Source organism: Notechis scutatus, chromosome 2 (genome assembly GCF_049901735.1).
Source record: "Notechis scutatus isolate UNSWTSFEM ecotype Mainland chromosome 2, rNotScu1.2, whole genome shotgun sequence".
NCBI lineage: Eukaryota > Metazoa > Chordata > Lepidosauria > Squamata > Elapidae > Notechis > Notechis scutatus.
In genome coordinates, this window is record NC_142010.1 from 13,775,076 (window position 1) to 13,797,186 (window position 22,111).

Sequence of the window (22,111 nt, forward strand, 5' to 3'; positions counted from 1 at the left end):
TCCACCAAAGTCAGCAAGACACTGTCCCAGTCAAAATTCATATTAGTGGTCCGCGGGATTTAAAATTATGAGTTTCGTGCTCTCTGAAGTCCAGAAGTTGGCGACCCCTGGACTAGACGACCTCAAGATACCTATCAACTCTGTTATTCTGTTCCATTGTTCCCAAATCAGAGATATGCATTAAGTTAAATGGCTGTGCGTCACACAAGTCCTAATTTTAGGTGAGAAAATGCGCAACTCTAAAAATTGCTTTCACAGAAGAAATATTTGGGGAAGATTTTATCAAGTTCATTGATTCTGCAAAACTTCAGTGCTTTTTAGCAAAGTAATCCCACTTCTGGATCAACTGATCCATCGCTTTATCTAGCATTGATTGACCTAGTAATCTGAGTTATTGGCTGAGTGGAACAAAGAAAATTCCCTGGGAAAGTCATTATCTGCCATTGCAAAAACGGGAATGTTTGCTCTCTTAATCGAGGCGGAAATCAGAGTTCTGGAAATTATTTTGTAGCGCAAAGTACCATCATTATAGGCTCAACACAGCCACTCCCTTTGGATTTTAATAGTCGGCTTTATTTTTTATTACAATTTGCTTAATTTAGAACGACAGGTTATAAATAAGGCTTTTTAAAAATGGTAATGTGGGAATGTATTTATTTTTCATAAGCCTTTCAAAATTCCGAGTCAAAGAAAAGAAAAAGGGGGGGTCTTTAGCAGTTCCTGCAACTGTGATAGGTTTATTCCTACTTCTTGAAGGACTTTTTAAAAAATTATTTCTTGTAAACTCCAAGTTGGAGAAGAACCTAGCCCAACAAGATAACCAGAGGAAGTTATGCTGGCCGACAGAAACTTGAACCTGCTATTCTGCTCTCCATGTTGTGGAAGAACATGAAAATAATCCAGGACAAAGAACGGTGGAAAACAGAAGGAGAGAGCCCTCTGCACACCCGCCTCACTTCCTGAAGGGAGAATACAAATCTCTTTTCCCTTTCTTACTTGAGTTGGAGGTTCAACCGCTGTTTGATTGCCATCATAAGAACCAGAAAGCTTCATTCTTTGTTTCTCTGTAAGGAATAAATAATTTCCAAATGCATAATTAACAAAATAGGAGGCGGCATTCTATAGCAGCGGTCGCCAACCAGTGGGCCATGAGAAAATTTTGGTGGGCCACAGAGAAATCTCAGCCCCAGAGCACGCCCCCCAAAGCAGTTAATCCAGGCTGTGCAGAAACACAAGGCTATGCCACCCACATGGCGTGCGGGAACCCTCCCCGCCCACTCATTCCTTACCCGGCAAACTTGCCTGCTAAATTGCTATTTTGTGGACCATCAGCTGTTCTGCTGTGCTGGGAGATTTAGATTAGCTAGGAAACAGGAAATGGTTGGATTTCTTGCTTTCTAGCTAGTCCCTAGATCTTCAGGTCTGCTTTTAAGCACAGCCGAACCTCCCTTAGGACTGAAGGTTCTTATTCAGTGCCGACTCACGGCAAGCAAATTTTATATGACAGACTGAGCTAGCTGATGGCAGATAAATAGATCACTGAATGATTCTGTGAGCAACTCGATCTGCCTGCCTGCTTTGACTGATTTTGGGTAAAAGTTGCTCTTTTTTAATAAAAAATTCAATATTTATATAAACATTTATAATATTTACATACAAGCCATGCCCAGCCAGTCACATGACCAAGCCACACCCACAAATTAGACCATGCCCACAGAATCGGTTAGTAGTCCCTGGGATTTAAAATTATGAGTTTGGGGGTCCCTGAGGTCCAAAAGGTTGGCGACTCCTGTTCTATAGGAGAGAAGAGAGAGGGAAGGGAAGACAGGTGGGGAATTGGAGGATCTCCCATTACCTCCTGAGGTGTCCTGACTTGGATCTTCCCAAGGGATCCTCCTGAAAAATAGCTCCTGAGGGGGATTTGATGGGTTCTTCTTTCCCTCAGGATCTCTGATCTCCACAGTGCAGCACTTCAAATAGGAGGAAGAAAGGAAGAAGCAGAATTAATGTAGGTCACACAACACAAAGTAGATTCTTCTATTCGGAATACAACCTCAAAGCCCCCAATATCCATCCGTGTGGCTGAATGAGAAAACAATGGAACAATAGCACTTAGATTTATATACCATTTATAGTGTTTTACAGCCCTCTCTAAGCGGTTTATAGAGTCAGCATAATGCCCCAACAATTTGGGTCCTCATTTTACCCACCTCGGAAGGATGGAAAGTCAACCTTGAGCCTGGTGGGGTTTGAACTGCCAAACTGTAGGCAGCTGGCTGCAGAAGCAGGTTGTAGTACTGCACTCTAACCACTGCGCCAGAGGCTCCTACAAGAACTGGTGAATTGCCACATATTATGAACGTGGGAGAAGTTTCGGAAGGAGGGGTGAAGCATTCAAACACTCTCTCTAGTTATTCCCTTCCGAGCTCCCTAGGGTCTCCCACCTGCCACTGGAGCTGCTCCTTCTGCTCCTCCGCCTGGCTCAGAAAGAAGCCTTCCGCCAGGGCCACCGCCTGGGAGCTGCTCTCTGCTCCACACTCCCGCACCCAGCCCTCCATCTCTGGGGGCAGGAGAGCCAGGAGCCGCTCCAGAACCACCAGGTCCAGCATTTGGGCTTTGCTGTGCTTTCCTGGCCTCAGCCATCGCCTGCACAAGTCATGGAGTCGGCTGCAAAGTCCTCGGGGACCCTCAGCCTCCCGGTATCGGATGGAGGTCCAGGGTGGAACTTCTGAAGGGAGGATGGTTCCCTCCTGCAGGACCTTCTGCCCGGTTCTGGTCCAGCTCTCCCCACAGCTCACAGGCTGAAGAGCTGCAGGGCCTTTTCTGCTCCCCTCCTTGGCCAAAGGGAGTGTCTCCATCCTTCCTCTCCCTGGCAGAACAACTCCAAAGGGCTCCAGGGACCTGGGGGGATCTCCAGGGGCCTCTTCTTTCAGGGAACCATTTCTGGGGCCGCAGGATGGATCCCTGCCGGTCCTTCTGCTTCCTTCCTTCCTTCCCACTCCGAGGAAATTGTGGCTTGCAAAGGCTTCCGAGGGCTTTGAGGTTCCGGATCTGGAAAGAAGAGAAAAACCGACGCCCAGGATCAGAAAGGGGGATTCAGCCCCTGGACGCCCTTCCCCCAAGCGGCTCCTCCCAGCGCAGGGCCCAGGGTCCCCCGAGCAAGGCAGGCGGGAAGGAGGCAGCTGGTCAGGCCGCCACCCCCACCCCCAGATTCTACCCACCTTCGGAGACAGAATCGGGACCTGGGGAGCCCAGTGCGAATCCTACCTCCTCCCCGCCCGGCTTGTCTCGTCTCCTACTGGGCCACTGCCAGACCCACCTTCCACCCCACTTCGCATGGAGAGGGCGGCTGGGGAGCAAAGGACCCGCGAAGAGCCCCCCCCCACTCGGGTCACGTCTGGATGTCCCTCCGCAAGACTCTCCTGCAGCCTCTCCAACTCCCGCGGCGTCCCAGGGGTTGAAGAGAGTGAGTGCAGCGTCCTAAAGAGGCAAGGCTTATTGAGGTCACTTCCTTTAATGCCTCCTTCTCTGGAAAGGCAGCCGTGACGTTCGCCCTCCAGTGGCCCAATGGGGAAGCGCCTGGAGTTCCCTTCCCTTGGCGGATCCGAGTGGATCTGGGCAAGGTGCCAGGATGGTGGAAAGGGCGGGAAAGAGGAGCGCATGGGAGGGGGAAGGGAGAGGGCGGGGATGATGGGCTTGGGAGTAGAGGGAAAGGCCCCCTTCTCCATGGCTCCCTGTCAGACAAAGGCTTCGACGTCTGTGCTTCTGTTCCCCCTTTTATAGGAACCCAAATGCCTCGAAGGAGGTTTTCGTCTTTCTTCTGTGGCATTTCTAGAGCAGTTTGGTTATTTCTTCTAGGTCAAGTACAACTCCACCTCCGCCTCTTTCATTAGGTCTGCTTCTATATTTGTTTAGAGAAGACAAATCTTCTTTGTGGAAATCCCTGAGATATTGGAAGATGCCACCCTGTCTCCATTCGTCCTTTTCCTCAGACCAGACACACCCAGTTCTAGCAACAGTTTTTGTTAAAATACCTTTTAGCCTACATCTTTGTTGCTCTTCTCTGCACTCTTCCTGGAGTCTCAAGCTCTTATTTATTTATCACAGAAAACACAAAGAAAAATAGAAATAGGAAATTAAGGGAAGCAGAAAGAGGGGGAAAGAAAGTCTGAGGTACAAGAGAAAAAAAAGGGGGGGGGGAAATGTTTACTTCTTTTTAGCAGTGCATTCCAGCTTGATAATTCAATCTGACGGAAAAAAGCAAAGTCATTTTGGGTCTTTTTCTTTTGAACCCTTTAAATGTGAAAATATCCCATTTAATGGCTGGAGAAGGAAAGCGCACAAAGGTCCCAAACACGCCATTGTGGCTGAGGGAGGGAGGGCTCCCGCCTGAGGGGATCTGAGTTCTGATTGGTTGATTGGGTGGAAAGGGGGTGTTTCCCTTTTCCCCGCCTTTTTCTTCTGTGCACTGTTTGAGATTTACCTCAGGATGTTCCTGACTGTCTTCTCTGCTGCGAATGTTAAATACATTTATATTGATATAAAACTACAAGTTTGTCTCCTGCTTCCTTTGGGCAGCAGCTGCGCGATTCCCCCACATTAAATATCTTCAGTTGCAGCTGCCAGTCGTGGGTTCCCCATGAAAGTGTCGGAAGAAAAATCAGGTCCAAGAAGGGGAGAAAATGGAGGCTGATTAAAGAAAAGAGGTTTATTGACGGGGCAGAACCACGAACAGCCTGCAGTTAGAAGAGAACAGAGCTGGAAGGGACCTGGGAGGTCTTCTAGTCCAGCCCCCTGCTCAGGCAGGAGAACCTCCAGCATTCCGGACAAGGGGCTGCCGGGTCTCTTCTTCAGGGCCTCCAGTGACGAAGCGCCCACAACTTCTGGTGTCCAGGAGTCCCACCGGCTGATTGTCCTCCCTGTCAGGAAGTTTCTCTCCAGTTCTCCGTCGCTTCTCTCTCCGCGGAGAGTCTCCACCCGTTGCTCTCCTCTGGAGCAGCCCCCAAATCCTCTCCTGGGGCAGCCGGGAAAGGAGCCGGACGAGCCACGGATTTTCCTGCCGTTTTCGCCGCATCTGGTGATCCAGAGGCTCCTTTTGGTCAGGGCTGAAGTCGCGGCTTCCTGGGGTTCCCCTCAGAGAAAGGCCCTTCTTCTCTCCGCAACCCGGATCTCCGCCGCCGCGGCCATCCAGGCTTCCGAGGCGAGAGCCGAAGTTTCTCCTGCCCTCCAAGCCCAGCCAGGCGCCGCTTTGCTTTGCAGCTCTTGTCCGGCAGCCTCGAGGGGGGGAACCTCTGAGATGGCGGCTTTTCCCCCCTCTTCACCTCCAGCGGCTCCTGGGTTTCTTTTCTGGGTTCCTCGGTTCCTTTTGGGGGGCGGAGAAGGGGGGGCTTTTTTGGGGGGGGGCTGCGTTTCCTTCCTCCGAGAGTGAAAAGGGAATAAAAGGGAGTGAAAAGGGAATAAAAAGGAGCCTTTTGGTTCAGGGGCGCTTCCTGCTCCACGGCCGAAAGAGGCGGAGATTCCCGGGGAAAAAGCTCCGGATCCGCCCTTCGATACGGACGAAATTCCTTCTAACGTGTTTTACTTTGTATATATTTTGTTATTCTGCAGAAAAAAGTATATAGATTCTTAGTCAGCTTGAGATGGTGGCCAGATAGTAGATTAACAGAGTTGGGAGGGACCCTGGAGGTCAACTAGTGCAACCCCTGCTGGAGTTCTCCAAGGAAAGGAGCGGGAAGCGGAGGAGAAACGGCCAAACTTCACTTCGGGATCTCCGTTCGGGGCGGTTTGTGAGGAAAAGGGGGCTCCTCCTGACCCACAGTAGGAAGGGGGGGTTGGAGGGGCGGGAGAGCGGAAGGAGCCACTACGTGCAGACGTTCCGAGCAAGGGAGACGCGGGTTTCAGGGAGGGGAATCGCCTTTTTCTGCCCCGAAGCGAAGCGGCGCCTCTCCCTGGTTTAGCGGAGGGTTTTCCGGGGCTTCCCTCCCGTTTGGGGGGGGTGTCTGTGGGTGATCCCCGACTTCCCCTCGCTACCTCTCTCCCCACACCCTTGTCATGCAGTGCAGCAGCTCTTCTTCCCACGGCAGAATCTACCCATGAAATGAACACTTTTGTGTTTGTGTGTGTGTGTGTGTGTATTTCTCTCTCTCTCTCTCTCTCTGTGTGTGTGTGTGTTTCCTCGGACTTTTGAGCTGGGTGGGGCCAGAACGAGCGGAAGCACCAATGGGAAATCTCCCTGCTTCAGCGTCATCAGTCTCCGGGCAGAGTCCTTTGTGACTTCAACTGGAGGTAGTTCGGTGCAGAGAGCGAAAGTGAAAGTGGACGGGGGGGGGGAGTCCTTTCAGTCTTGGTGGGCTGCAGCTCAAGGGGGGATCATGGCAGGCTCTGCGGGGACCCTCCAGTTTCTTTGCTCTCTTCACGATTCTCAGCTTGACTTTCCTCTGTGTGCATGCAGGGGTGAACCAGATGTCCGCTTAGGTTCACAAAATACCCCAGGTTTTCCTCCCAGTGAGTTCAACAAAGTAGAAGGGAGGGAAGGACGGAAGAACAGAACAGCATGGAAAAGAATAACAGAGTTGGAAGGGAACTTTGAGGTTTTCTACTCCAACCCCCTAGTCAGGCAGGAAACTCTATTCCATTTCAGACCATCTCTTTAACAGATTAACAGAGCTGGAAGGGACACTGGAGGTCATCTAGTCCAACCCCACCCCCAAAAGCAGGAGACTGCACCCTTTCTGACAGAGGGCAGTCCACGCTCCTCTTGAAAGCTCCCACAACTTCCGAAGGCAACTCCTCTTCCGTGGGTTGATGGCTCTCCTGGCCAGGAAGGGAATCTCTCCTTGGTCAGTTTCCTTGCCTTCTTTCTCCTCCTGCCTTCCAGGGCTTTGCAGAATAGGGTGACACACTGGAAGGGAGGGATCTTACTTTCCCCCCATTGAGATCCAGAACAGCGACCCTTGAACCCCAAACCGAGCTGCTACCGGTATTTGCGGTGGGTCAGAAAACCCCACAGCGCTGAGGGCACAACAGGCTCTCCGACAGGAAGGGAGCCAAAGGCAGAAGATTCGGGGGGGCTGGGAGGGCAGTGACCCCGTGTTTGTGTGTGTGTGTGTGAAGGCGCCCAAGGACTCCCTAATCAACCGTCTAAAGAGACCCCAAGTCCTCCCTGGCTATGGGGCTGCGCCTCCCCTTCCCCCATCCACTGCAGCTGCACTCCACGCCGGATTGAGGGGGGAGGGCAAAAGGAAGCCCCGCTCCCCTCCAGGGCTGGCCTGAACCCCCACTTGACCTGCGGCCACCCAAGACTGAAAAGACCCCCCTCCCACTTTCCCCGCTTCGCTCTCTGCGCCGAACTCCCTTCGCCCTCGGGTGAAGTCAAGAGAGACTCTGCCCGGAGACCGATGACGCTGCAACAAGGGAGGATTCTCATTGGTCTTTCCGCTTTCATGAACCCTCCCAATCCCAAAGTTAGAGAAAAACGCCCCCTCCCCCCAATTCAGACACCCCGATTCCGCCTCCGCGCCTTCCTCTCCTCTCTTTGGGGGAGCTTGTGGGGCGGCACCCATGGCTTTTGCTGGTCTCCCCCTGGTGCTGCTGGTGGGGGCGCTGGGCCGGATCCCCGGAAGCGAAGGGGGAAGGAGACCCGCCTAAGGAGGGAGTTTGGCGGGGGGGTGAGAAGGGGAGGGGCCTTCAATGCTCCTGGGGGAGAAATGGGCTGAGACCCCCGTAATGGGGAAAGGGGTCGCAGGCAAGAGGGGCGGGAGTTTGAGAAGCCTCGATCTCCGCGTGGTCTCTGCTCCCTCGCTCGTCCCACTTCGCCCAGGGGAACGAAGAGGGATCGCCGTCTCCCTTCCTTGTGACCGGGGGGGATCGTGGGAAGGCGGCCGAATTGAAAAGAGACGCAGTCGGACCGCCATTGCCCCCCGCTTCGTGACTGGGCGGGAATGGGACATTCCCGGCCGCGATTTAGACCCGGATCCGGAGCCCCCGAAGTCGGTTGCCTGGAAAGAGGCAGAAAGCGAAAGAGGGAAACTGAGGCAGGTTCAGTCTGAATCCACAAACGCCACCAAAAGTAGAAGAAAAATAGAATTTTTACAACTTCAGAACTTTCGGTTTTTTTCCCCTCTGAGGCTGTGAAGGTCAGGCAGCATTTTAGCCTCGGTCCCTTCTGGGGAGGGTGTTGAATTTGGGGAGACCAGGACTGCCCCTCCCCATGATCCTCCACCGCCCCATCAGGACCTGGGAGGGGGCAGGGGGAGCCACGGGGGGGGCTAATGAATGGAGGGAGTTCTGACTTTCCCCTTCAATAGCCCCCCCATCTACCCCTCTTGTGAAGGGGGAGGAGGCCCTCCCTTTGAGGTGGTCTTTGGGGGGCTGTTTTTTGGGGGGAGAAGAGGGAGCCACAGATCCTAGAAGGGCCGAAGATTAGGGGAGGGGAGAAGGTGGGGGTAACCAGAGAAAATGGGGGTTGAGGGAGGGGCTGGGAGACCCCAGAAGGATCCGTCTGGATGTCCTCATTATTCCCCCTCTCCAAATCGAGGCACAAGAGATTTTGTCTTTACATGTTACATTTTGTTATGGTGCCCATCTTGTCTGAAACGGTCTGAAGGAATTCCTGCCTGAGGGGGTTGGACTAGATGACCTCCATGGTCCGTTCCGTCGTTCTGTTCTATGATGTCTCCCCTATAAGGGGACTCTGGGCGGCTTACAGGTTATGATTGGAAACGGAATATATTGAAGTCTCCTGGTATATATTTAAGTGTATATTATATATATAGTCTCTCCACCTCACTCCCTTCCTCCGTCCTGCCTGCCGGTTTCGGGGAAGGGGCCCCGGTCGGTCCCTCTGGGAGGGAAAAGGGGACCGGTGGGCGAAACCTCCGAGGGGATCCGGCCTGGAGGGGCTTCCAGGGAGGCGGTCGGACTCCCCGTTTCTCCGGGGCGGCCCAAGGGCTCCTCCTGCCTCGGGCGGCAGAGAAGCGGCGGCTCCGTCCTGAGAGTCGCAGCCCCGCGAGTCGCTCTGAGGCGAAAGGCCCGGAATCTCCTCCTCCTCCCTCGGCTTCCTCGCCCGCTTCCCCTCCTCCGCTCCGGAACCTCCCGGCCTCCTCCCTCCTTCCCCCGCGGAGCCTTTCCGGGGGCTCCTCAGGAGAGGCCGGGGGTCCCTGCCCTTCCGCTGGGAGGCCGAGGCCGAGAAGGGCGGCTGCGCGGAGGAAGGAGGAACCGTCCTTTCCCCCCTCGGGACCTCCCTGCCCGCTTCCCTCCCGCCACCCCCGCCAGACACGAGCTGGGCGTCCAAGCGAGGCTCCCGGTCCGCGTCTTCCCACTGCCCGGCCGTTTCTGAGGGGACTCCGGCGCCTTTCGAGGCCTCCTCCGATCTCTGCGCAGCCCTCAGAGCGGAGGTTCCTGAGGGAGGAGTTTTCAGATCCACCCGAGAGGCTTTTTCCCTCCCTCTCCACCGAAGGTTCCCGGACAGGAAGGAGAGGAAGGCGGAGAAAGAGCCGCCTGCTAAGTCCTTGACAGGTAGCCACGGAGAAAGGCCTTTCCCGCTACTCCCAAGCCCATCTTCCCCGCCCCCTCCCTTCCCCCTCCCATGCGCTCCTCTTTCCCGCTCTTTCTGCCATCCTGGCCCTTTGCCCCAAGTCCACCAGGGGGCGCCCTCCGCCAAGGGAAGGGAAGTCCAGGCGTTTCCCCATTAGGCCACTGGCTGTCTTCTCAGAGGAGGCGGGAAAGGAAGTGACATCACTGAGCCTTGCCTCTCTAGGATGCCGCGCTCGCTCTCCTGAACACCTGGGGAGGAGGTGAGGATGCGTGAGAGTCTGGCGAGGGGACATGCAGACGTGCCACGGGTGAGGGAGGGGGCTCTTCCTGCGTCCCATGCTCCCCAGCCGCCCTCTGCCCAGGGGAGGGGGAGCCTGACAGAGGCCCAGCAGGAGAGGAGAGAAGCCCGGCAAGGAGGAGGAGGCAGGTTTCTCACCAGGCTCCCCGAGGGCACCATCCTGTCTTTGGAGGGGGAGAGAAGCAGAGCCCTTCTCCAGCTGCCTCCTTCCTGGCCCTGCTTGGGGGGGATCTGGGCCCTGCAGTGGGAGGAGCTGCTTGGGGCTGCGGGCAGGTTGGGGAAGGGGGTCCAGGGGCTGAATCCCCCTGTCTAATCCTGGGCATCAGTTTTTCTCTCCCTCCCAGATCCGGAACCTCAAAGCCCTCAGCAGCCTTTGCAAGCCACAATTTCCTCAGAGTGGGAAGGAAGGAAGGACCAGCAGGGATCCATCCTGCGGTGCCAGAAATGATCCCGTGAAGGAAGAGGCCCCTGGAGACACACACCCCCCCAGTCCCTGGAGCCCTTTGGAGTTGCTCTGCCGGAGAGAGGAAGGATGGAGACAGCCCCTTTGGCCAAGGAGGGGAGCAGAAAAGGCCCCGCAGCTCTTCAGCCTGTGAGCTGTGGGGAGAGCCGGACCAGAACCTGGCAGAAGGTCCTGCAGGAGGGAACCATCCTCCCTTCAGAAGTTCCACACTGGACCTCCTTCCAATATCGGGAGGCTGAGGGTCCCCGAGGACTTTGCAGCCGACTCCATGACTTGTGCAGGCGATGGCTGAGCCCAGGAAAGCGCAGCAAAGTCCAGATGCTGGACCTGGTGGTTCTGGAGCAGTTCCTGACTCTCCTCTCCCCAGAGATGGAGTGCTGGGTGCGGGAGTGTGGAGCAGAGAGCAGCTCCCAGGCGGTGGCCCTGGCGGAAGGCTTCCTCCTGAGCCAGGCGGAGGAGCAGAAGGAGCAGCTCCAGAGGCAGGTGGGAGACTTTAGGGAGCTCAGAAGGGAATAAATAGAGTGCTTGAATGCTTCACCCCTCCTTCCAAAATTTCTCCCACGTTCACAATATGTGACAATTCTCTAGTTGTTGTACAACATTGTTCCATTGTTTTCTCACTCAGCCACATTGATGGATATTGGGGCTTTGAGGTTGTGTTCCAAATATAAGAATCCACTTTATGTCATGTTAATTTTGCTTCTTTTTTCCTTCTTCCCATTTGAAATGCTGCTCTGTGGAGATCAAAGATTCTGAGGGAAAAAAGAACCCATCAAATCCCCCTCAGGAGTTACTTTTCAGGAAGATCCCTTGGGAAGATCCAAGTCAGGACACCTCAGGAGGTAATGGAAGATCCTCCGATTCCCCATCAGTCTTGCCTTCCCTCTCTCTTCTCCCCTTTGGAATACCTCCTCTTATTTTGTTAATTATGTATTTTGAAATTATTTATTCCTTACAGAGAAACAAAGAATGAAACTTTCTGGTTTTTATGACGGAGAGCAAACAGCTGTTGAACCTCCAAATCAAGTAAGAAAGGGAAAAGATATTAGATTTCTATTCTCCCTTTAGAAAATGAAGCAGGCGTGTAAGCCTGCTGGTTTACCAGGAGGCCGTTTGGCTGAGGCACAGATAGGACAGCTAGCCACATAAGTCTCAGTCCTTTTTCAAGGTAGGCCACCAAAATTGCCTTTTAACCAAGTGTAAGGTTTTCATGAATCCAAAATGTCCAGCAGCTTTAGAGTCATGAGCTTGCTGCAATATTTGGTTTCTCAGCTTTCCTGGCACATATAATTTGGCCCCCACCCATGCCAATCCATCTCTAACCATACAGAGATGGATTGAGTGAGCAAGGAACCAATCATCAAGTTTTAGAGTGTCTTTTAATTGTGCATTTAAATCATTTGATAAATCAACTTCCTTCTTTTTCTGGACTCCACTGGTAACCACTGGAGCTGCCAACTGTTTGGTTGGGACAATAGGCCATACCACTTCTTGGTGAGCACTGTTATATTGAGGTAATTTAGATAGAGCATCCGCCATAAAGTTCTTTCCCCCTGGGATGTACTTCAATGAAAAATTAAAGCACTTAAAGTACTGTGCCCAGCGAATTTGTTTGGGAGACAGGCGTTTTTGAAAGCCAAGGCGTTTTTGAAAGCCTCTAAATTTTTATGATCCGTCCACACCTCAAATAGGTGTTTTGCCCCTTCTAAGAAATGCCTCCAGGTTAACAGAACCCAGCGAACTGCAAAAGCTTCTTTTTCCCAGATGGCCCATCTTTTGGTTTCAGTTAGTTTTCGGGAAGTATATGCACATGGTTGCAGAGTCCCCGTCTCGTTTGCTTGTAGTAACACCACTCCGACTGCTACGTCACTTGCATCGGCTTGGATTACAAAAGGAGCGTCCATGTCCGGGTGCTTGAGTACTGGTTCAGCAGCAAACAGTCGTTTCAGCTTCTCAAAAGCGGCTTGACATTCCATGGACCACTCCAGTGGTTTACTAGGCTTCGGTTTCACCTCCCCTTTGGTTTTTAGGAGATTTGTGATAGGCATTGCAATCTTTGCAAAAGCAGGGATAAATTGACGGTAAAAATTAGCAAATCCCAAGAAACTTTGAAGTTGCTTCCTGGTGCGGGGAGGGGCCCATTCCAAGATGGCACGAACTTTCCCCGGATCCATTTCTATGCCATCATATGATATGCGATAGCCTAAATAGTCAATTTTTTCCTGATGGAATTCACACTTGGACAATTTTGCATACAGCTCAGCAGCTCGAAGTTTTTCCAGAACTGACCGCACTAGTTTCACATGTTCATCACGAGTTTCCGTGTAGATAAGAATATCATCAAGATAAACCAACACCCCTTTGTATAAATGTTCATGCAACACCTGATTGATCATTTGCATGAATACTGAAGGGGCCCCCTGTAGGCCAAATGGAAGAACATTGAATTGGAAACAACCCATTGGGCAGTTAAAAGCAGTTTTCCATTCATCCCCTTCCTTAATTCAAACTCAGTAGTATGCTTCTCTCAGGTCGAGTTTCGTAAAAAAATTCCCTTTGGCCAAGTGGGCCAACATATCCTTCATCAAGGGGAGGGGGTACACGTTCTCCACCCAAATAGCGTTGAGGTTTCTATAGTCCACACATAAACGAAGAGAGCCATCTTCTCACGGAACAATACTGGGGCTGCTACCCGGGGTCTAGCAGGTTGGATGAAACCACATTCCAAATTTCTATCAATAAATGACCACAGCTCTTCTAGCTCCCGTGGTGTCATAGAGTACAGTTTCGGTTTTGGGAGTTTCACTCCTGGCAAAATTTCAATGCTGCAATCTGTTGAGCGATGGGGGGAAAGCTTGTCCGAGGCCTTTTCACTGAATACCTCCTTTAAGTCCCAATATTCCTCCGGAATTTTCTCCTTGCCCTTCAGACTCTCGGTGCCAGTGGAAGCCAGCTCAGTGGGATTCTTGAGTTTCAGTTGAGATTGCCCCTCCCCTTCTGGGCATTGGTCAGTACGTATGCGCAATGGGTTCCATTTCCGGAGCCAGGGCAAACCCAGTATTAGGGGGCGCTCCATCCCAGGAGCCACAATAAAACACAAAGTCTCTCTTTGCTTTCCCATCGTCATTTCTACTGGTTCCGTTATGAAATGTGCAGGGCCGCCCCCAGCTACCGATCCAATTGGCAAAACGTTATGGGCGTTTTTAAAGTCTTTAGCCTTAAGCCCATTTTCTCTACTACCTCCTAGCTGATTACGCACCTTGTGCACCCAGAGTCTAACAAGGCCAGCATTTCCCCTTTGGCTCCCGACGTGGGTACCCTTAATCTCACTGGAATGGTCATAGGGCCCTTTTTGGACTTACCAGTGAGTCGTCTTCCGATTCGGATTCACTCTCTTCAGAAGAGTTGGAGTTCCCAGCTCTTCTCCTTTTGGAGGGGCGATCTCTACAACCTCCTCCACTTTAAGCACCGTTTCGTGAGGCTTTGCTGGGGTTTTTTCAGGTTTTCTTCCTCTTCCTGGCACCCCCTTTGGCTCTAGCTTGGCATGGCAGTCTGCAGCCCGGTGACCTTCCTTCCCACATCGGAAGCATGCAGTGGTCTTGGGTTTTGCCGCCATTCCTCCCTTTTGAGGTTTTAAGGCTTTAAGGCTTCTCGAGGGCTGGTGGAGGAGGACTTGCTCCAACCAGGACCCCCCCCCCCCATGTCTGTTTCAGGTCAGATCAATTTCCACCTCTGCTGCCAGCATGTACCACAGCTGCAGCTCACTGGGGTCTCTTCTGGCAATACAGCTTTGATATACATCTTCATTCAACCCATCTTTAAAAGCTTTTATCAGGGCTCCCTGGGACCAGCCTTGAATATGACATGCCAGCTCTCTAAATTCCGCCCCTGATTTATGGTCTTCATCCTAATTCTGGCCTTACATTCAGCAAGTGGGTCTTCAAACCTGGCCCGCAGCACAGTCATGAACAGGTCATAATTCATCAGCTGAGAGGCATTATCATTATGCAAAGTCACCATCCACTTTGCTGCTGTTCCCTCCAGAGCCCTTGTAACACATCTAACTTTGGCTGCTTCTGAGGAAAAATCCTCTCCATATTCCTCCATATGGCTCCAGGCTTGTGCTAGGAAGAATCCTAACTCCTTGGGATCCCCCTCATATTTTACTTCCAACAGAGGCACCTTTGGAGTTTTATGCCTCCTGGAAATTACTCCCCCCACCCGGCTGGGGGCCCCTGGGCTGCTGCTGCCTGTTGCGCCAGCCCAGGTTGATTTATGGGGGTGGCTGCTCTGATTCTTCTGGATGGGGCTGCCTCCCCCTCCTCTCCCTCATACCTTTGATCAGTTTGAGGTTCTCCGATAGCTTCATTTAAAAGATGCATGGCTTGAGTTAGTAAAAAACTCTTTCTTTGCTTCTCTTGCCATGGCTCCTCTCTTCCACGCCAACGGGTAGTGGTCACTCCTGAAGGAGGCTTTTCCTCAGGATCCTTCCAGCTGACTTTCAGGGACCATTTGGATTTTACAGCTGGTTTTTCGCCAAGACTTAATTCTGCTAACAAGTCGGCTTCCCCTGCTGCCTCTAACAGCAGGGAATCTTGTCCTCCAGTCACTCCCAGGTCTTCTTGATCGCTGGCTGGATTTGACATTTTGTTCAGACCCCCTCGGAAGAAAATTTATTCTCCGAGTGGTCTGGTAACGTGGAGATTCAGAATAATGTCAGCTGGTGCTCCATTCAAAATCCAAGAAAGAAATACTTAGACTCCATTAATCAGAGAAAAGATATCTTTTACTGGAAATCAAGTGGTAGCAACAACAAAGAATTCTGAATCTGAGAAAATGGGCGCGTAAATCATATATACAAAGTAATGGCAACGTTCCCACTCCAAATAGTTCAATTGGTTCATCCAATTAAAAGTTGTGTATATCATCATGTGAGCATCTCCAGAGGGTGATGAGGCCTCTGTCTGTTGACCTTGACATATTTTGATAGAGTTGCAGCTGCGCATAGCATAAGATGGAAGCCTAAGCAAGAATCTACCCCCCCAGCTTATACAGTTCTGTTTTGTAACACCTCCAGCTCACTTCCCATAACCAGATCCCCCCTCCTCCCCCCATTACTTATGACAGCTGAAAGATGCAAAGCAAAGGGAGAAAACCTTGAAGGCTGACACTTCATGTCATCTTGATTCTATCCCTCTTAATGCAGCCTACGATTCTGTTGGAGTTTTTTTGGGCAACTGAAGCATATTGCTGACTCATGTTTCAGTGGTTGTCCACTAGGACTCCAAGATCCCTGTTGCACTTACTACTGTGTAGCCAGGTATCACCTATAATATGCTAGCGCGTTTGTTTTTTTCTTTCCTAAATATAGAACCTTATATTTCTGACTGTTGATTTCATTTTGTTGATTGGGGCCCAATCTGTCAATCCTTCTGTATCTCGAGCTTATCTTCTAGAGTGTTGGTATTCCTGTCAACTTGGTCTTGTCTGCAAATTTGATGGGTTCCCCTTCTATCCTCTTGTCTAAATCAATGATGAAGATGAACAGATCTTGCAAATCCTCCTCTTTTGTTCTTTTTTCCGTGTCCAGGAGGGTCTTGTGTCCTTTGAGGAGGTGGCTGTGTATTTCTCTGAGGAGGAATGGTCTCAGCTGGATCCTGACCAGAAAGTGTTGCATTCAGAAGTCATGCTTGAAAACCATAGGAACGTGGTCTCTCTGGGTAAGAGTTTTCTAGTCCCTAATCAAAGAGTTCAAGAAGAGAGATTATAGTTAGCTTTTTTATTAAAAAACCAATAATCAGATATTGTCTCCTGGGAGGGAGAAGGAAAGGATCTGGCCTTGTCAAGCTCCATGGCAGGAAAGAGTCAATGTCTCTTTGCTTGGATTCTTTCTCTGCCATTTCTTATCTGTATTTTTCCATTTCTATTTGAACTTATATGTGGAGGCTGAAAAGAACGAGGTGTGCTTTTATGTGTCCTCTGGAGGTCTTGTGAGGGGAGTGTGTTGTCATTTGTCCTCTGGAACCTCCCTAAATTGTGAGAACAGAACTTTCATGCTCAGCCCATGGAAGAGCATTCTCCCAATCCAATTCAAAAACAAAGAACTCATGCAGTGTGACTCAGAGCATCCTAGGATACAAGTAATCCCCAAGTTATGACAGTTCACTTAGCAACCGTTCCAAGTTATGACCAGCCCTCCTCCAGTATTTGAGACCCAGTCCCCTCTTTGTTTTCAAAGACTTTTTACCTGGATCTCATGAATTCCTCAGTTCTTAAAAGAACACAGGCCTAAAATACTGCAGTGCGAGATCACACAAGATTAGATCACACCAGATTAGTAGCCTGAGATCTTGCACTATTGATCTTATGTGATCTCATACTAAAGTACTTTTGCCTCCGTTCTCTGACAAACAACGCCTGTACCAGATATGGCCAACGAGCCCTTGCAAGCCGATGAGACTTTGGGGCAGTGAAATAGCCATTCTTGAAGCATCCCAACCTTTCCAGTTTCAGCACAAAGCATTTACAAGCCAATGGGATGTTTCAGCAAGGGATTTATCTCCAAAGTCTCATCGCTGGGATTGAGGAATAGGCCGAGCGGGGCTCCTGCCCACCAGACAGACGCCATGGAGCAGCTGCTCCAAGGTACATCAGGGAAGAAGGAGCTTGTTTCAAAATTGTTTCATTTCTCACAGGTCTCTGCTGAAATTAAGCCACCCTAATAAAACTTAAGTTTTCTCCTCTTTGGATGTTTCCCCCGATTATTCCTTAACTCAAAACTGACTCTGAGTGAGATTTGCATATATAGAGATAAATATAAGAAAGGAGATGTTTTCTAGATATTTTCAAAGCTTTCATGACTCATGAATATAGAAATCATCATGTCTATATCACACCACTGTAAGCTTGCAAACGTACAACGTAATGGAATTTTGGAGAAATTCAGAAGGAAATTCACTTTACTTTCTACACTTTGATCTTTTTCTCTAACCTTGTTATCATTTTCATTTCTGTGTAGGTAATAATGGACAGGAAAATCAAGATTCCTGTGAACTGTTCCAAGTGATCAGTGCTAAAGATGGAACGGAGAAGTTTGGAATTCGAATGGAATTCGAAAGCCATGAGAGAAATCAGTCAAAGAATTGGAATCAGGAAAGCTCATCTTCCACTGATGCTCCGATGCAAGACTTTATTGCACAACAAGAGAAAATAAGGAAAAAATATACTGGAAAAAGTGTGAAGCTAATCAAAGCTGAAGTACAAGTAAATGAACACAATTTAACCCAAAACGAAGGAGAAAATGCTATAAGAAGACCCAACGGACAAAATTACAATGGGACATTAATTCTTTCTCTTGGGAATAACTTTCTTATATCTCAAAAAGCGATTGACCCAAAAGAGAAGCCTTATAAATGTTTGGAATGTGGAAAATGTTTTAGAACAAACAGGGAACTTACTTTCCATGAAAGGATCCACACAGGGGAGAAGATGTATAAATGCATGGAGTGTGGAAAGACCTTTGCTTGGAGCAGTGGTCTTAGAAGCCACAAAAAGATCCACACAGGGGAGAAACCGTATAAATGCATGGAGTGTGGAAAGACGTTTACTCATGGTAGTGGACTTAGAAGCCACAACAAGATCCACACAGGGGAGAAACCATATAAATGCATAGAGTGTGGAAAGACCTTTGCTCAAAGAGGTCATCTTATTTCTCATAAGATGATCCACACAGGGGAGAAGCCGTATAAATGCATGGAGTGTGGAAAGACCTTTGCTCGCGACAAGAATCTTAAAAGGCACGAAAAGATCCACTCAGGAGAGAAACCATTTAAATGCATGGAGTGTGGAAAGTCCTTTGCTCATAGACATAAACTTACTGCCCATAAGATGATCCACACAGGGGAGAAACCATTTAAATGCATGGAGTGTGGAAAGACGTTTGCTCAAAGAGGTAATCTTATTTCCCATAAAATGATCCACACAGGGGAGAAACCATATAAATGCATGGATTGTGGAAAGACCTTTGCTCAAAGATGTCATCTTATTTCCCATAAGATGATCCACACTGGGGACAAGCCGTATAAATGCATGGAGTGTGGAAAGTCCTTTGCTCATAGATATAAACTTACTTCCCATAAGATGATCCACACAGGGGAGAAACCATATAAATGCAGGGAGTGTGGAAAGACCTTTGCTCAAAGAGTTCATCTTATTTCTCATAAGATGATCCACTCAGGAGAGAAACCATATAAATGCATGGAGTGTGAAAAGACGTTTACTCGTGGCAGTGATCTTAAAAGGCACAAAAAGATCCCACACAGGAGAGAAACCATTTAAATGCACGGAATCTGGGTAGTCCTTTGCTCATAGATATAAACTTATTTCCCATAAGATGATCCACACGAAAGAAGCCATATAAATGTATCGAATTCGGAAAGACCTTTGCTCATAGATGAAATGTTACTTCCCATTGAAATTATTTCCCATTGAAATTATTATTGTTATGTAGGAATTAAATACAAAGCAGGTTGACAATTAGAAACATTTGAAATAATTAACATAAAAAGTATAAATAAGCTAATACAAGAAGTGAGTTAAAATTATTTTGTTACACTTTCATTATTGTTGCTGGTATATATGTTGATATTTGTTTTTTCTTTTGCATTTTCGTAAATGACATGCCCTGACAATACACTGTATTCAAAATATTTATGAACAAAACATATACTCAAATAAAATAAAGTAAAATGCATGGAATGTAGAAAGAGTTTTGCTCAGAATGGTCATCTTATTTCTCCTAAAAGGATCCACGCTGGGGAGAAACTGTATATAGCAACAGCAATTCCACTTAGACTTATATACCACTCCACAATGCTTTACCACACTCTCTGAGCAGTTTACAAAGTCAGCTCATTGTCCCCAGCAATCTGAAAAGAAGTATATAGATTCTTAGACGGCTTGAGATGGTGGCAAGATTACAGATGAACAGAGTTGGGAGGGACCCTAGAGATCATCTGGTCCAACCCCATCGAAGTTCTCCGAGGAAAGGAGCGGGAAGCGGAGGAGAAACGGCCCAAACTTTATTCCGGGATCTCCATTCGAGGCTGCCTTGCAAGGAAACGGGGGGTCCTTCTGACCCCCAGAAGGAAGGAAAGGGGGGATTGGAGGGGCGGGAGACCGGAAGGACCCGCTTTCTCCAGACATTCTGAGCAAGGGAGACACAAGTTTCAAGGGGGGGATCGCCTTTTTCTCCCCCCAAAGCGAAGCGGAGCCTCTCCCTGGTTTAGCGGAGGGTTTTACCTCCCGTTTGGGGGGTGTCTGGGTGACCCCCGACTTCCCCCCCTTGTCATCTAGTGCAGCAGTTCTTCCAACAGCAGGAACCGCCCACAAAATGAACACGTGTGTGTGTGTGTGTGTGTGTGTGTGTGTGAGAGAGAGAGAGAGAGGAGGAAAATGACGGGGAGGAAGGGTTTTTCTTGCATTTATGAGCTGGGCGGAACCAGAACAAGCTGAACCACCAATGGGAATTCTTCCTGTTGAAGCGCCATCGGTGTCCAGGCAGAGTCCTTTATGACTTCACCTGAAGTGGGAGGAGGGCGTTCGGGGACAGAGGACGAAGCTGAAAGTGGGAGGGGGTATCCCTTCAGTCTTGGGGGGCTGCAGCTCAATTCTCAGCTTCACTTTCCTGTATGTGCATGGAGGGATAGACTAGCTATCCGCTGAGGTTCCCAAACTCCCCCCCGTGGAGCCCGGTCCTTCTCGGAAAGGGGCCTCTTTCTAACTAACTCAGGGGAGGGTCCGTGATAGGGGGATTAGGGGGTGGGGGTCCTTGGTCCCCTCCCCAAATTCAGAGGCTCTCCCAGAAGGGATTTGAGCTCCCCTCTTGCTTGACTTTCAAAGCCTCAAATTTGAGATTCAGAAGAAAAAGTGAAGTTTCTGAAGGTGCCAAAATTCTTTCTTATGTATTTTGGTGGAATTTGTGGATTCAGGGCTGAAAATGACTGTTTCCCTCTTTCTCTTTCCACCTCCTTCCTCTTTGAACAGAAGAATATTTTGGGGACTCCGAAGTGATTTGGGCCTTACCCCTTTCCCAAAGTCTCTCCTGCGGGACCCAGCCCCCTTCTTCCCCCCCCTCCGCCCCCCAGCATCCATGGGTCCCTCCCAGCCCCTCCTTCCCAGGCGTCTCCTTCCCCCCTTTACTTCCCAGAGTGCCACCCCCATCAACAGCTGGGGGAGCCCAGCAGAGCCCATGGGTGCTGCCCCACAAGCGCCCCCCCCCCCCATGAAGAGAGCGACCTGGATGTTTCCACCTCCAGAAGCAGAATTGGTGGGTCTGGACTGAGTGGGAGATGAAGAGTTAGGAGAGTGAAGGTTCCTTCTTCTGACTTGTGGGCCTGCCCCCCTCCCCCAATGTTTCAGTCCCAGCTGGGTAGCATCTCCAGCGGAGTGGAGGGAAAAGGGTTAAAAAAGAGCTTCCTTCTCTCAGTCAGCATGGAGGAGCCAGAAGCAGAAGAACCAATCAGAATTCCCCGTGATGCAGCATCATCAGTCTCCAGGCAGGGTCTCTCTTGCTTTCACCCATTGGAGGAGGCAGTTGGAAGCAGAGACAGAAGCGGAGTTTCAATGACAATTGAAACAAGGCAGAATTGCAGAGTTGGAGGGGACCTCAGAGGTCTTCTAGTCCAACCCCTTCTCAGGCAGGAGACCCCTTTACCCTTCCCACCAAATGTTTCTCCTGTCTCCTTTTGGATGCCTCTAGTGATGGAGCAGCCACAACCTCTGAAGGCAACTTCTCTTCCGCTGGTTCATGGCTCTCACTGTCAAGAGATTCCAGGTTGCTTCTCTCCTTGTTCAGTTCCCATCAATTGGTTCTCGTCCTGCCTTCTGGTGCGTGGAGAGCAGGTGGACCCCCCTCTTCTTTGGGGCAGCCCCCCAGGTGTTGGAAGACTATTCTCATGCCACCCGCAGTCCTTCTCCACTAGACAAACCGTACCTGATTCCAATTCTTCATACCTTAAGCTCCAGCTCTCTAACCATCTTTGTTGCTCTTCTCTGTACTTCTAATCTTCTAGTTGGACGCCCAGGCCAAGGCAGGAGCCCGAGGGGGTCTTTCCTGCCAGCTCCATGCAGGAGTGGCTGGGGGGGGCAGAGGGCTTCGGTGTGGGGAGAGCCAATGGGGAGAGGGAGGCTCAGAGGCTGGAAGGGACCTTAGAGGTGTTCTAATCCGACCCCCTGGCCAAGGCAGGAGGAGCCCTTATCCCACCCCGGACAAACAGCTGTCCAGCCCCTTCTGGAAGACCTCCAGGGATGGAGACCCCAATTCCAGGTGGGGGAGGGGCTGCTCCATTGATCCATCGATTCTCCCGGTCAGGAAATCCCATTTTCCCTCCCAGGCTGATCAACCTTCTCCGGGCTTCGGCCTGTCAGCTGAGGGGCGATCCCTGGAGATAGTGCTCCACTCCGGGATCTGCTTCTGGGATCCCAAGTGAGCGAGGGAGAAGATCCCCAGGGCAGGAGGGGGACTCTTCCCCTCCAGGAAGGGTCGCAAGCGGAGTTTCCCCCCACCCAGAGCCCAGCCAAGACCCCCAATCCCCGCTTCTCTTCTGGGCCAAGCCCAGAATTTAGGCAGGTTTCCCGTCTGAGCAGCGGCTCTTCCTTGGTCCCCCTCCCCAATTCTCAGCCGAAGGACAAAGGACCCTCCCTGCAGTTTCCCCCCCTGGAAAACTTGAGGGCGTTTTTGTCTGCAACTCCCTCCAACTCTTGTATGTGCGTCCGTACAAAACTTCCTTTTAAGGGAAATATCGTTTCCAAATAAA

At 50.4% G+C, this 22,111-nt stretch overlaps 2 protein-coding genes and 1 pseudogene across 11 annotated transcripts in view; 2 read left to right on the forward strand and 1 right to left on the reverse strand.

Annotated features, from left to right (window-relative positions):
• LOC113428317 (uncharacterized) overlaps positions 1 to 22,111 on the reverse strand; it is a 136,680-nt gene that overhangs the window by 44,784 nt on the left and 69,785 nt on the right. The window contains exons 1-4 of one of the 5 annotated variants that reach the window (XM_087953438.1): positions 3,320 to 3,492; positions 2,445 to 3,051; positions 1,856 to 1,970; positions 997 to 1,064 (exon numbers count right to left, since the gene is read on the reverse strand). The exons of 1 other annotated variant lie outside the window; for it this stretch is intronic. In XM_087953438.1, coding sequence (XP_087809564.1) covers positions 997 to 1,064; positions 1,856 to 1,970; positions 2,445 to 2,858 — 597 coding nt within the window. In that variant the 5' untranslated portion in view covers positions 2,859 to 3,051; positions 3,320 to 3,492. Of the gene's footprint in view, positions 1 to 996; positions 1,065 to 1,855; positions 1,971 to 2,444; positions 3,052 to 3,319; positions 3,493 to 22,111 lie in introns of those variants that run through there. 3 more of the 5 variants (XM_087953439.1, XM_087953437.1, XM_087953440.1) reach the window with 3 other exon arrangements.
• Positions 1 to 22,111, forward strand: part of LOC113427367 (uncharacterized) — a 147,353-nt gene that overhangs the window by 31,565 nt on the left and 93,677 nt on the right. The window contains exon 3 of one of the 5 annotated variants that reach the window (XM_087953422.1): positions 10,323 to 10,778. The exons of the other annotated variants lie outside the window; for them this stretch is intronic. Coding sequence (XP_087809548.1) covers positions 10,365 to 10,778 — 414 coding nt within the window. The 5' untranslated portion in view covers positions 10,323 to 10,364. The remainder of the gene's footprint in view (positions 1 to 10,322; positions 10,779 to 22,111) is intronic. 5 annotated transcript variants of the gene reach the window in all.
• Positions 10,807 to 19,062, forward strand: LOC148131791 (uncharacterized; annotated as a pseudogene). Its single transcript, XR_015747143.1, has 4 exons — positions 10,807 to 11,137; positions 11,254 to 11,321; positions 15,886 to 16,015; positions 17,314 to 19,062. The product of XR_015747143.1 is annotated as an uncharacterized LOC148131791 (transcript).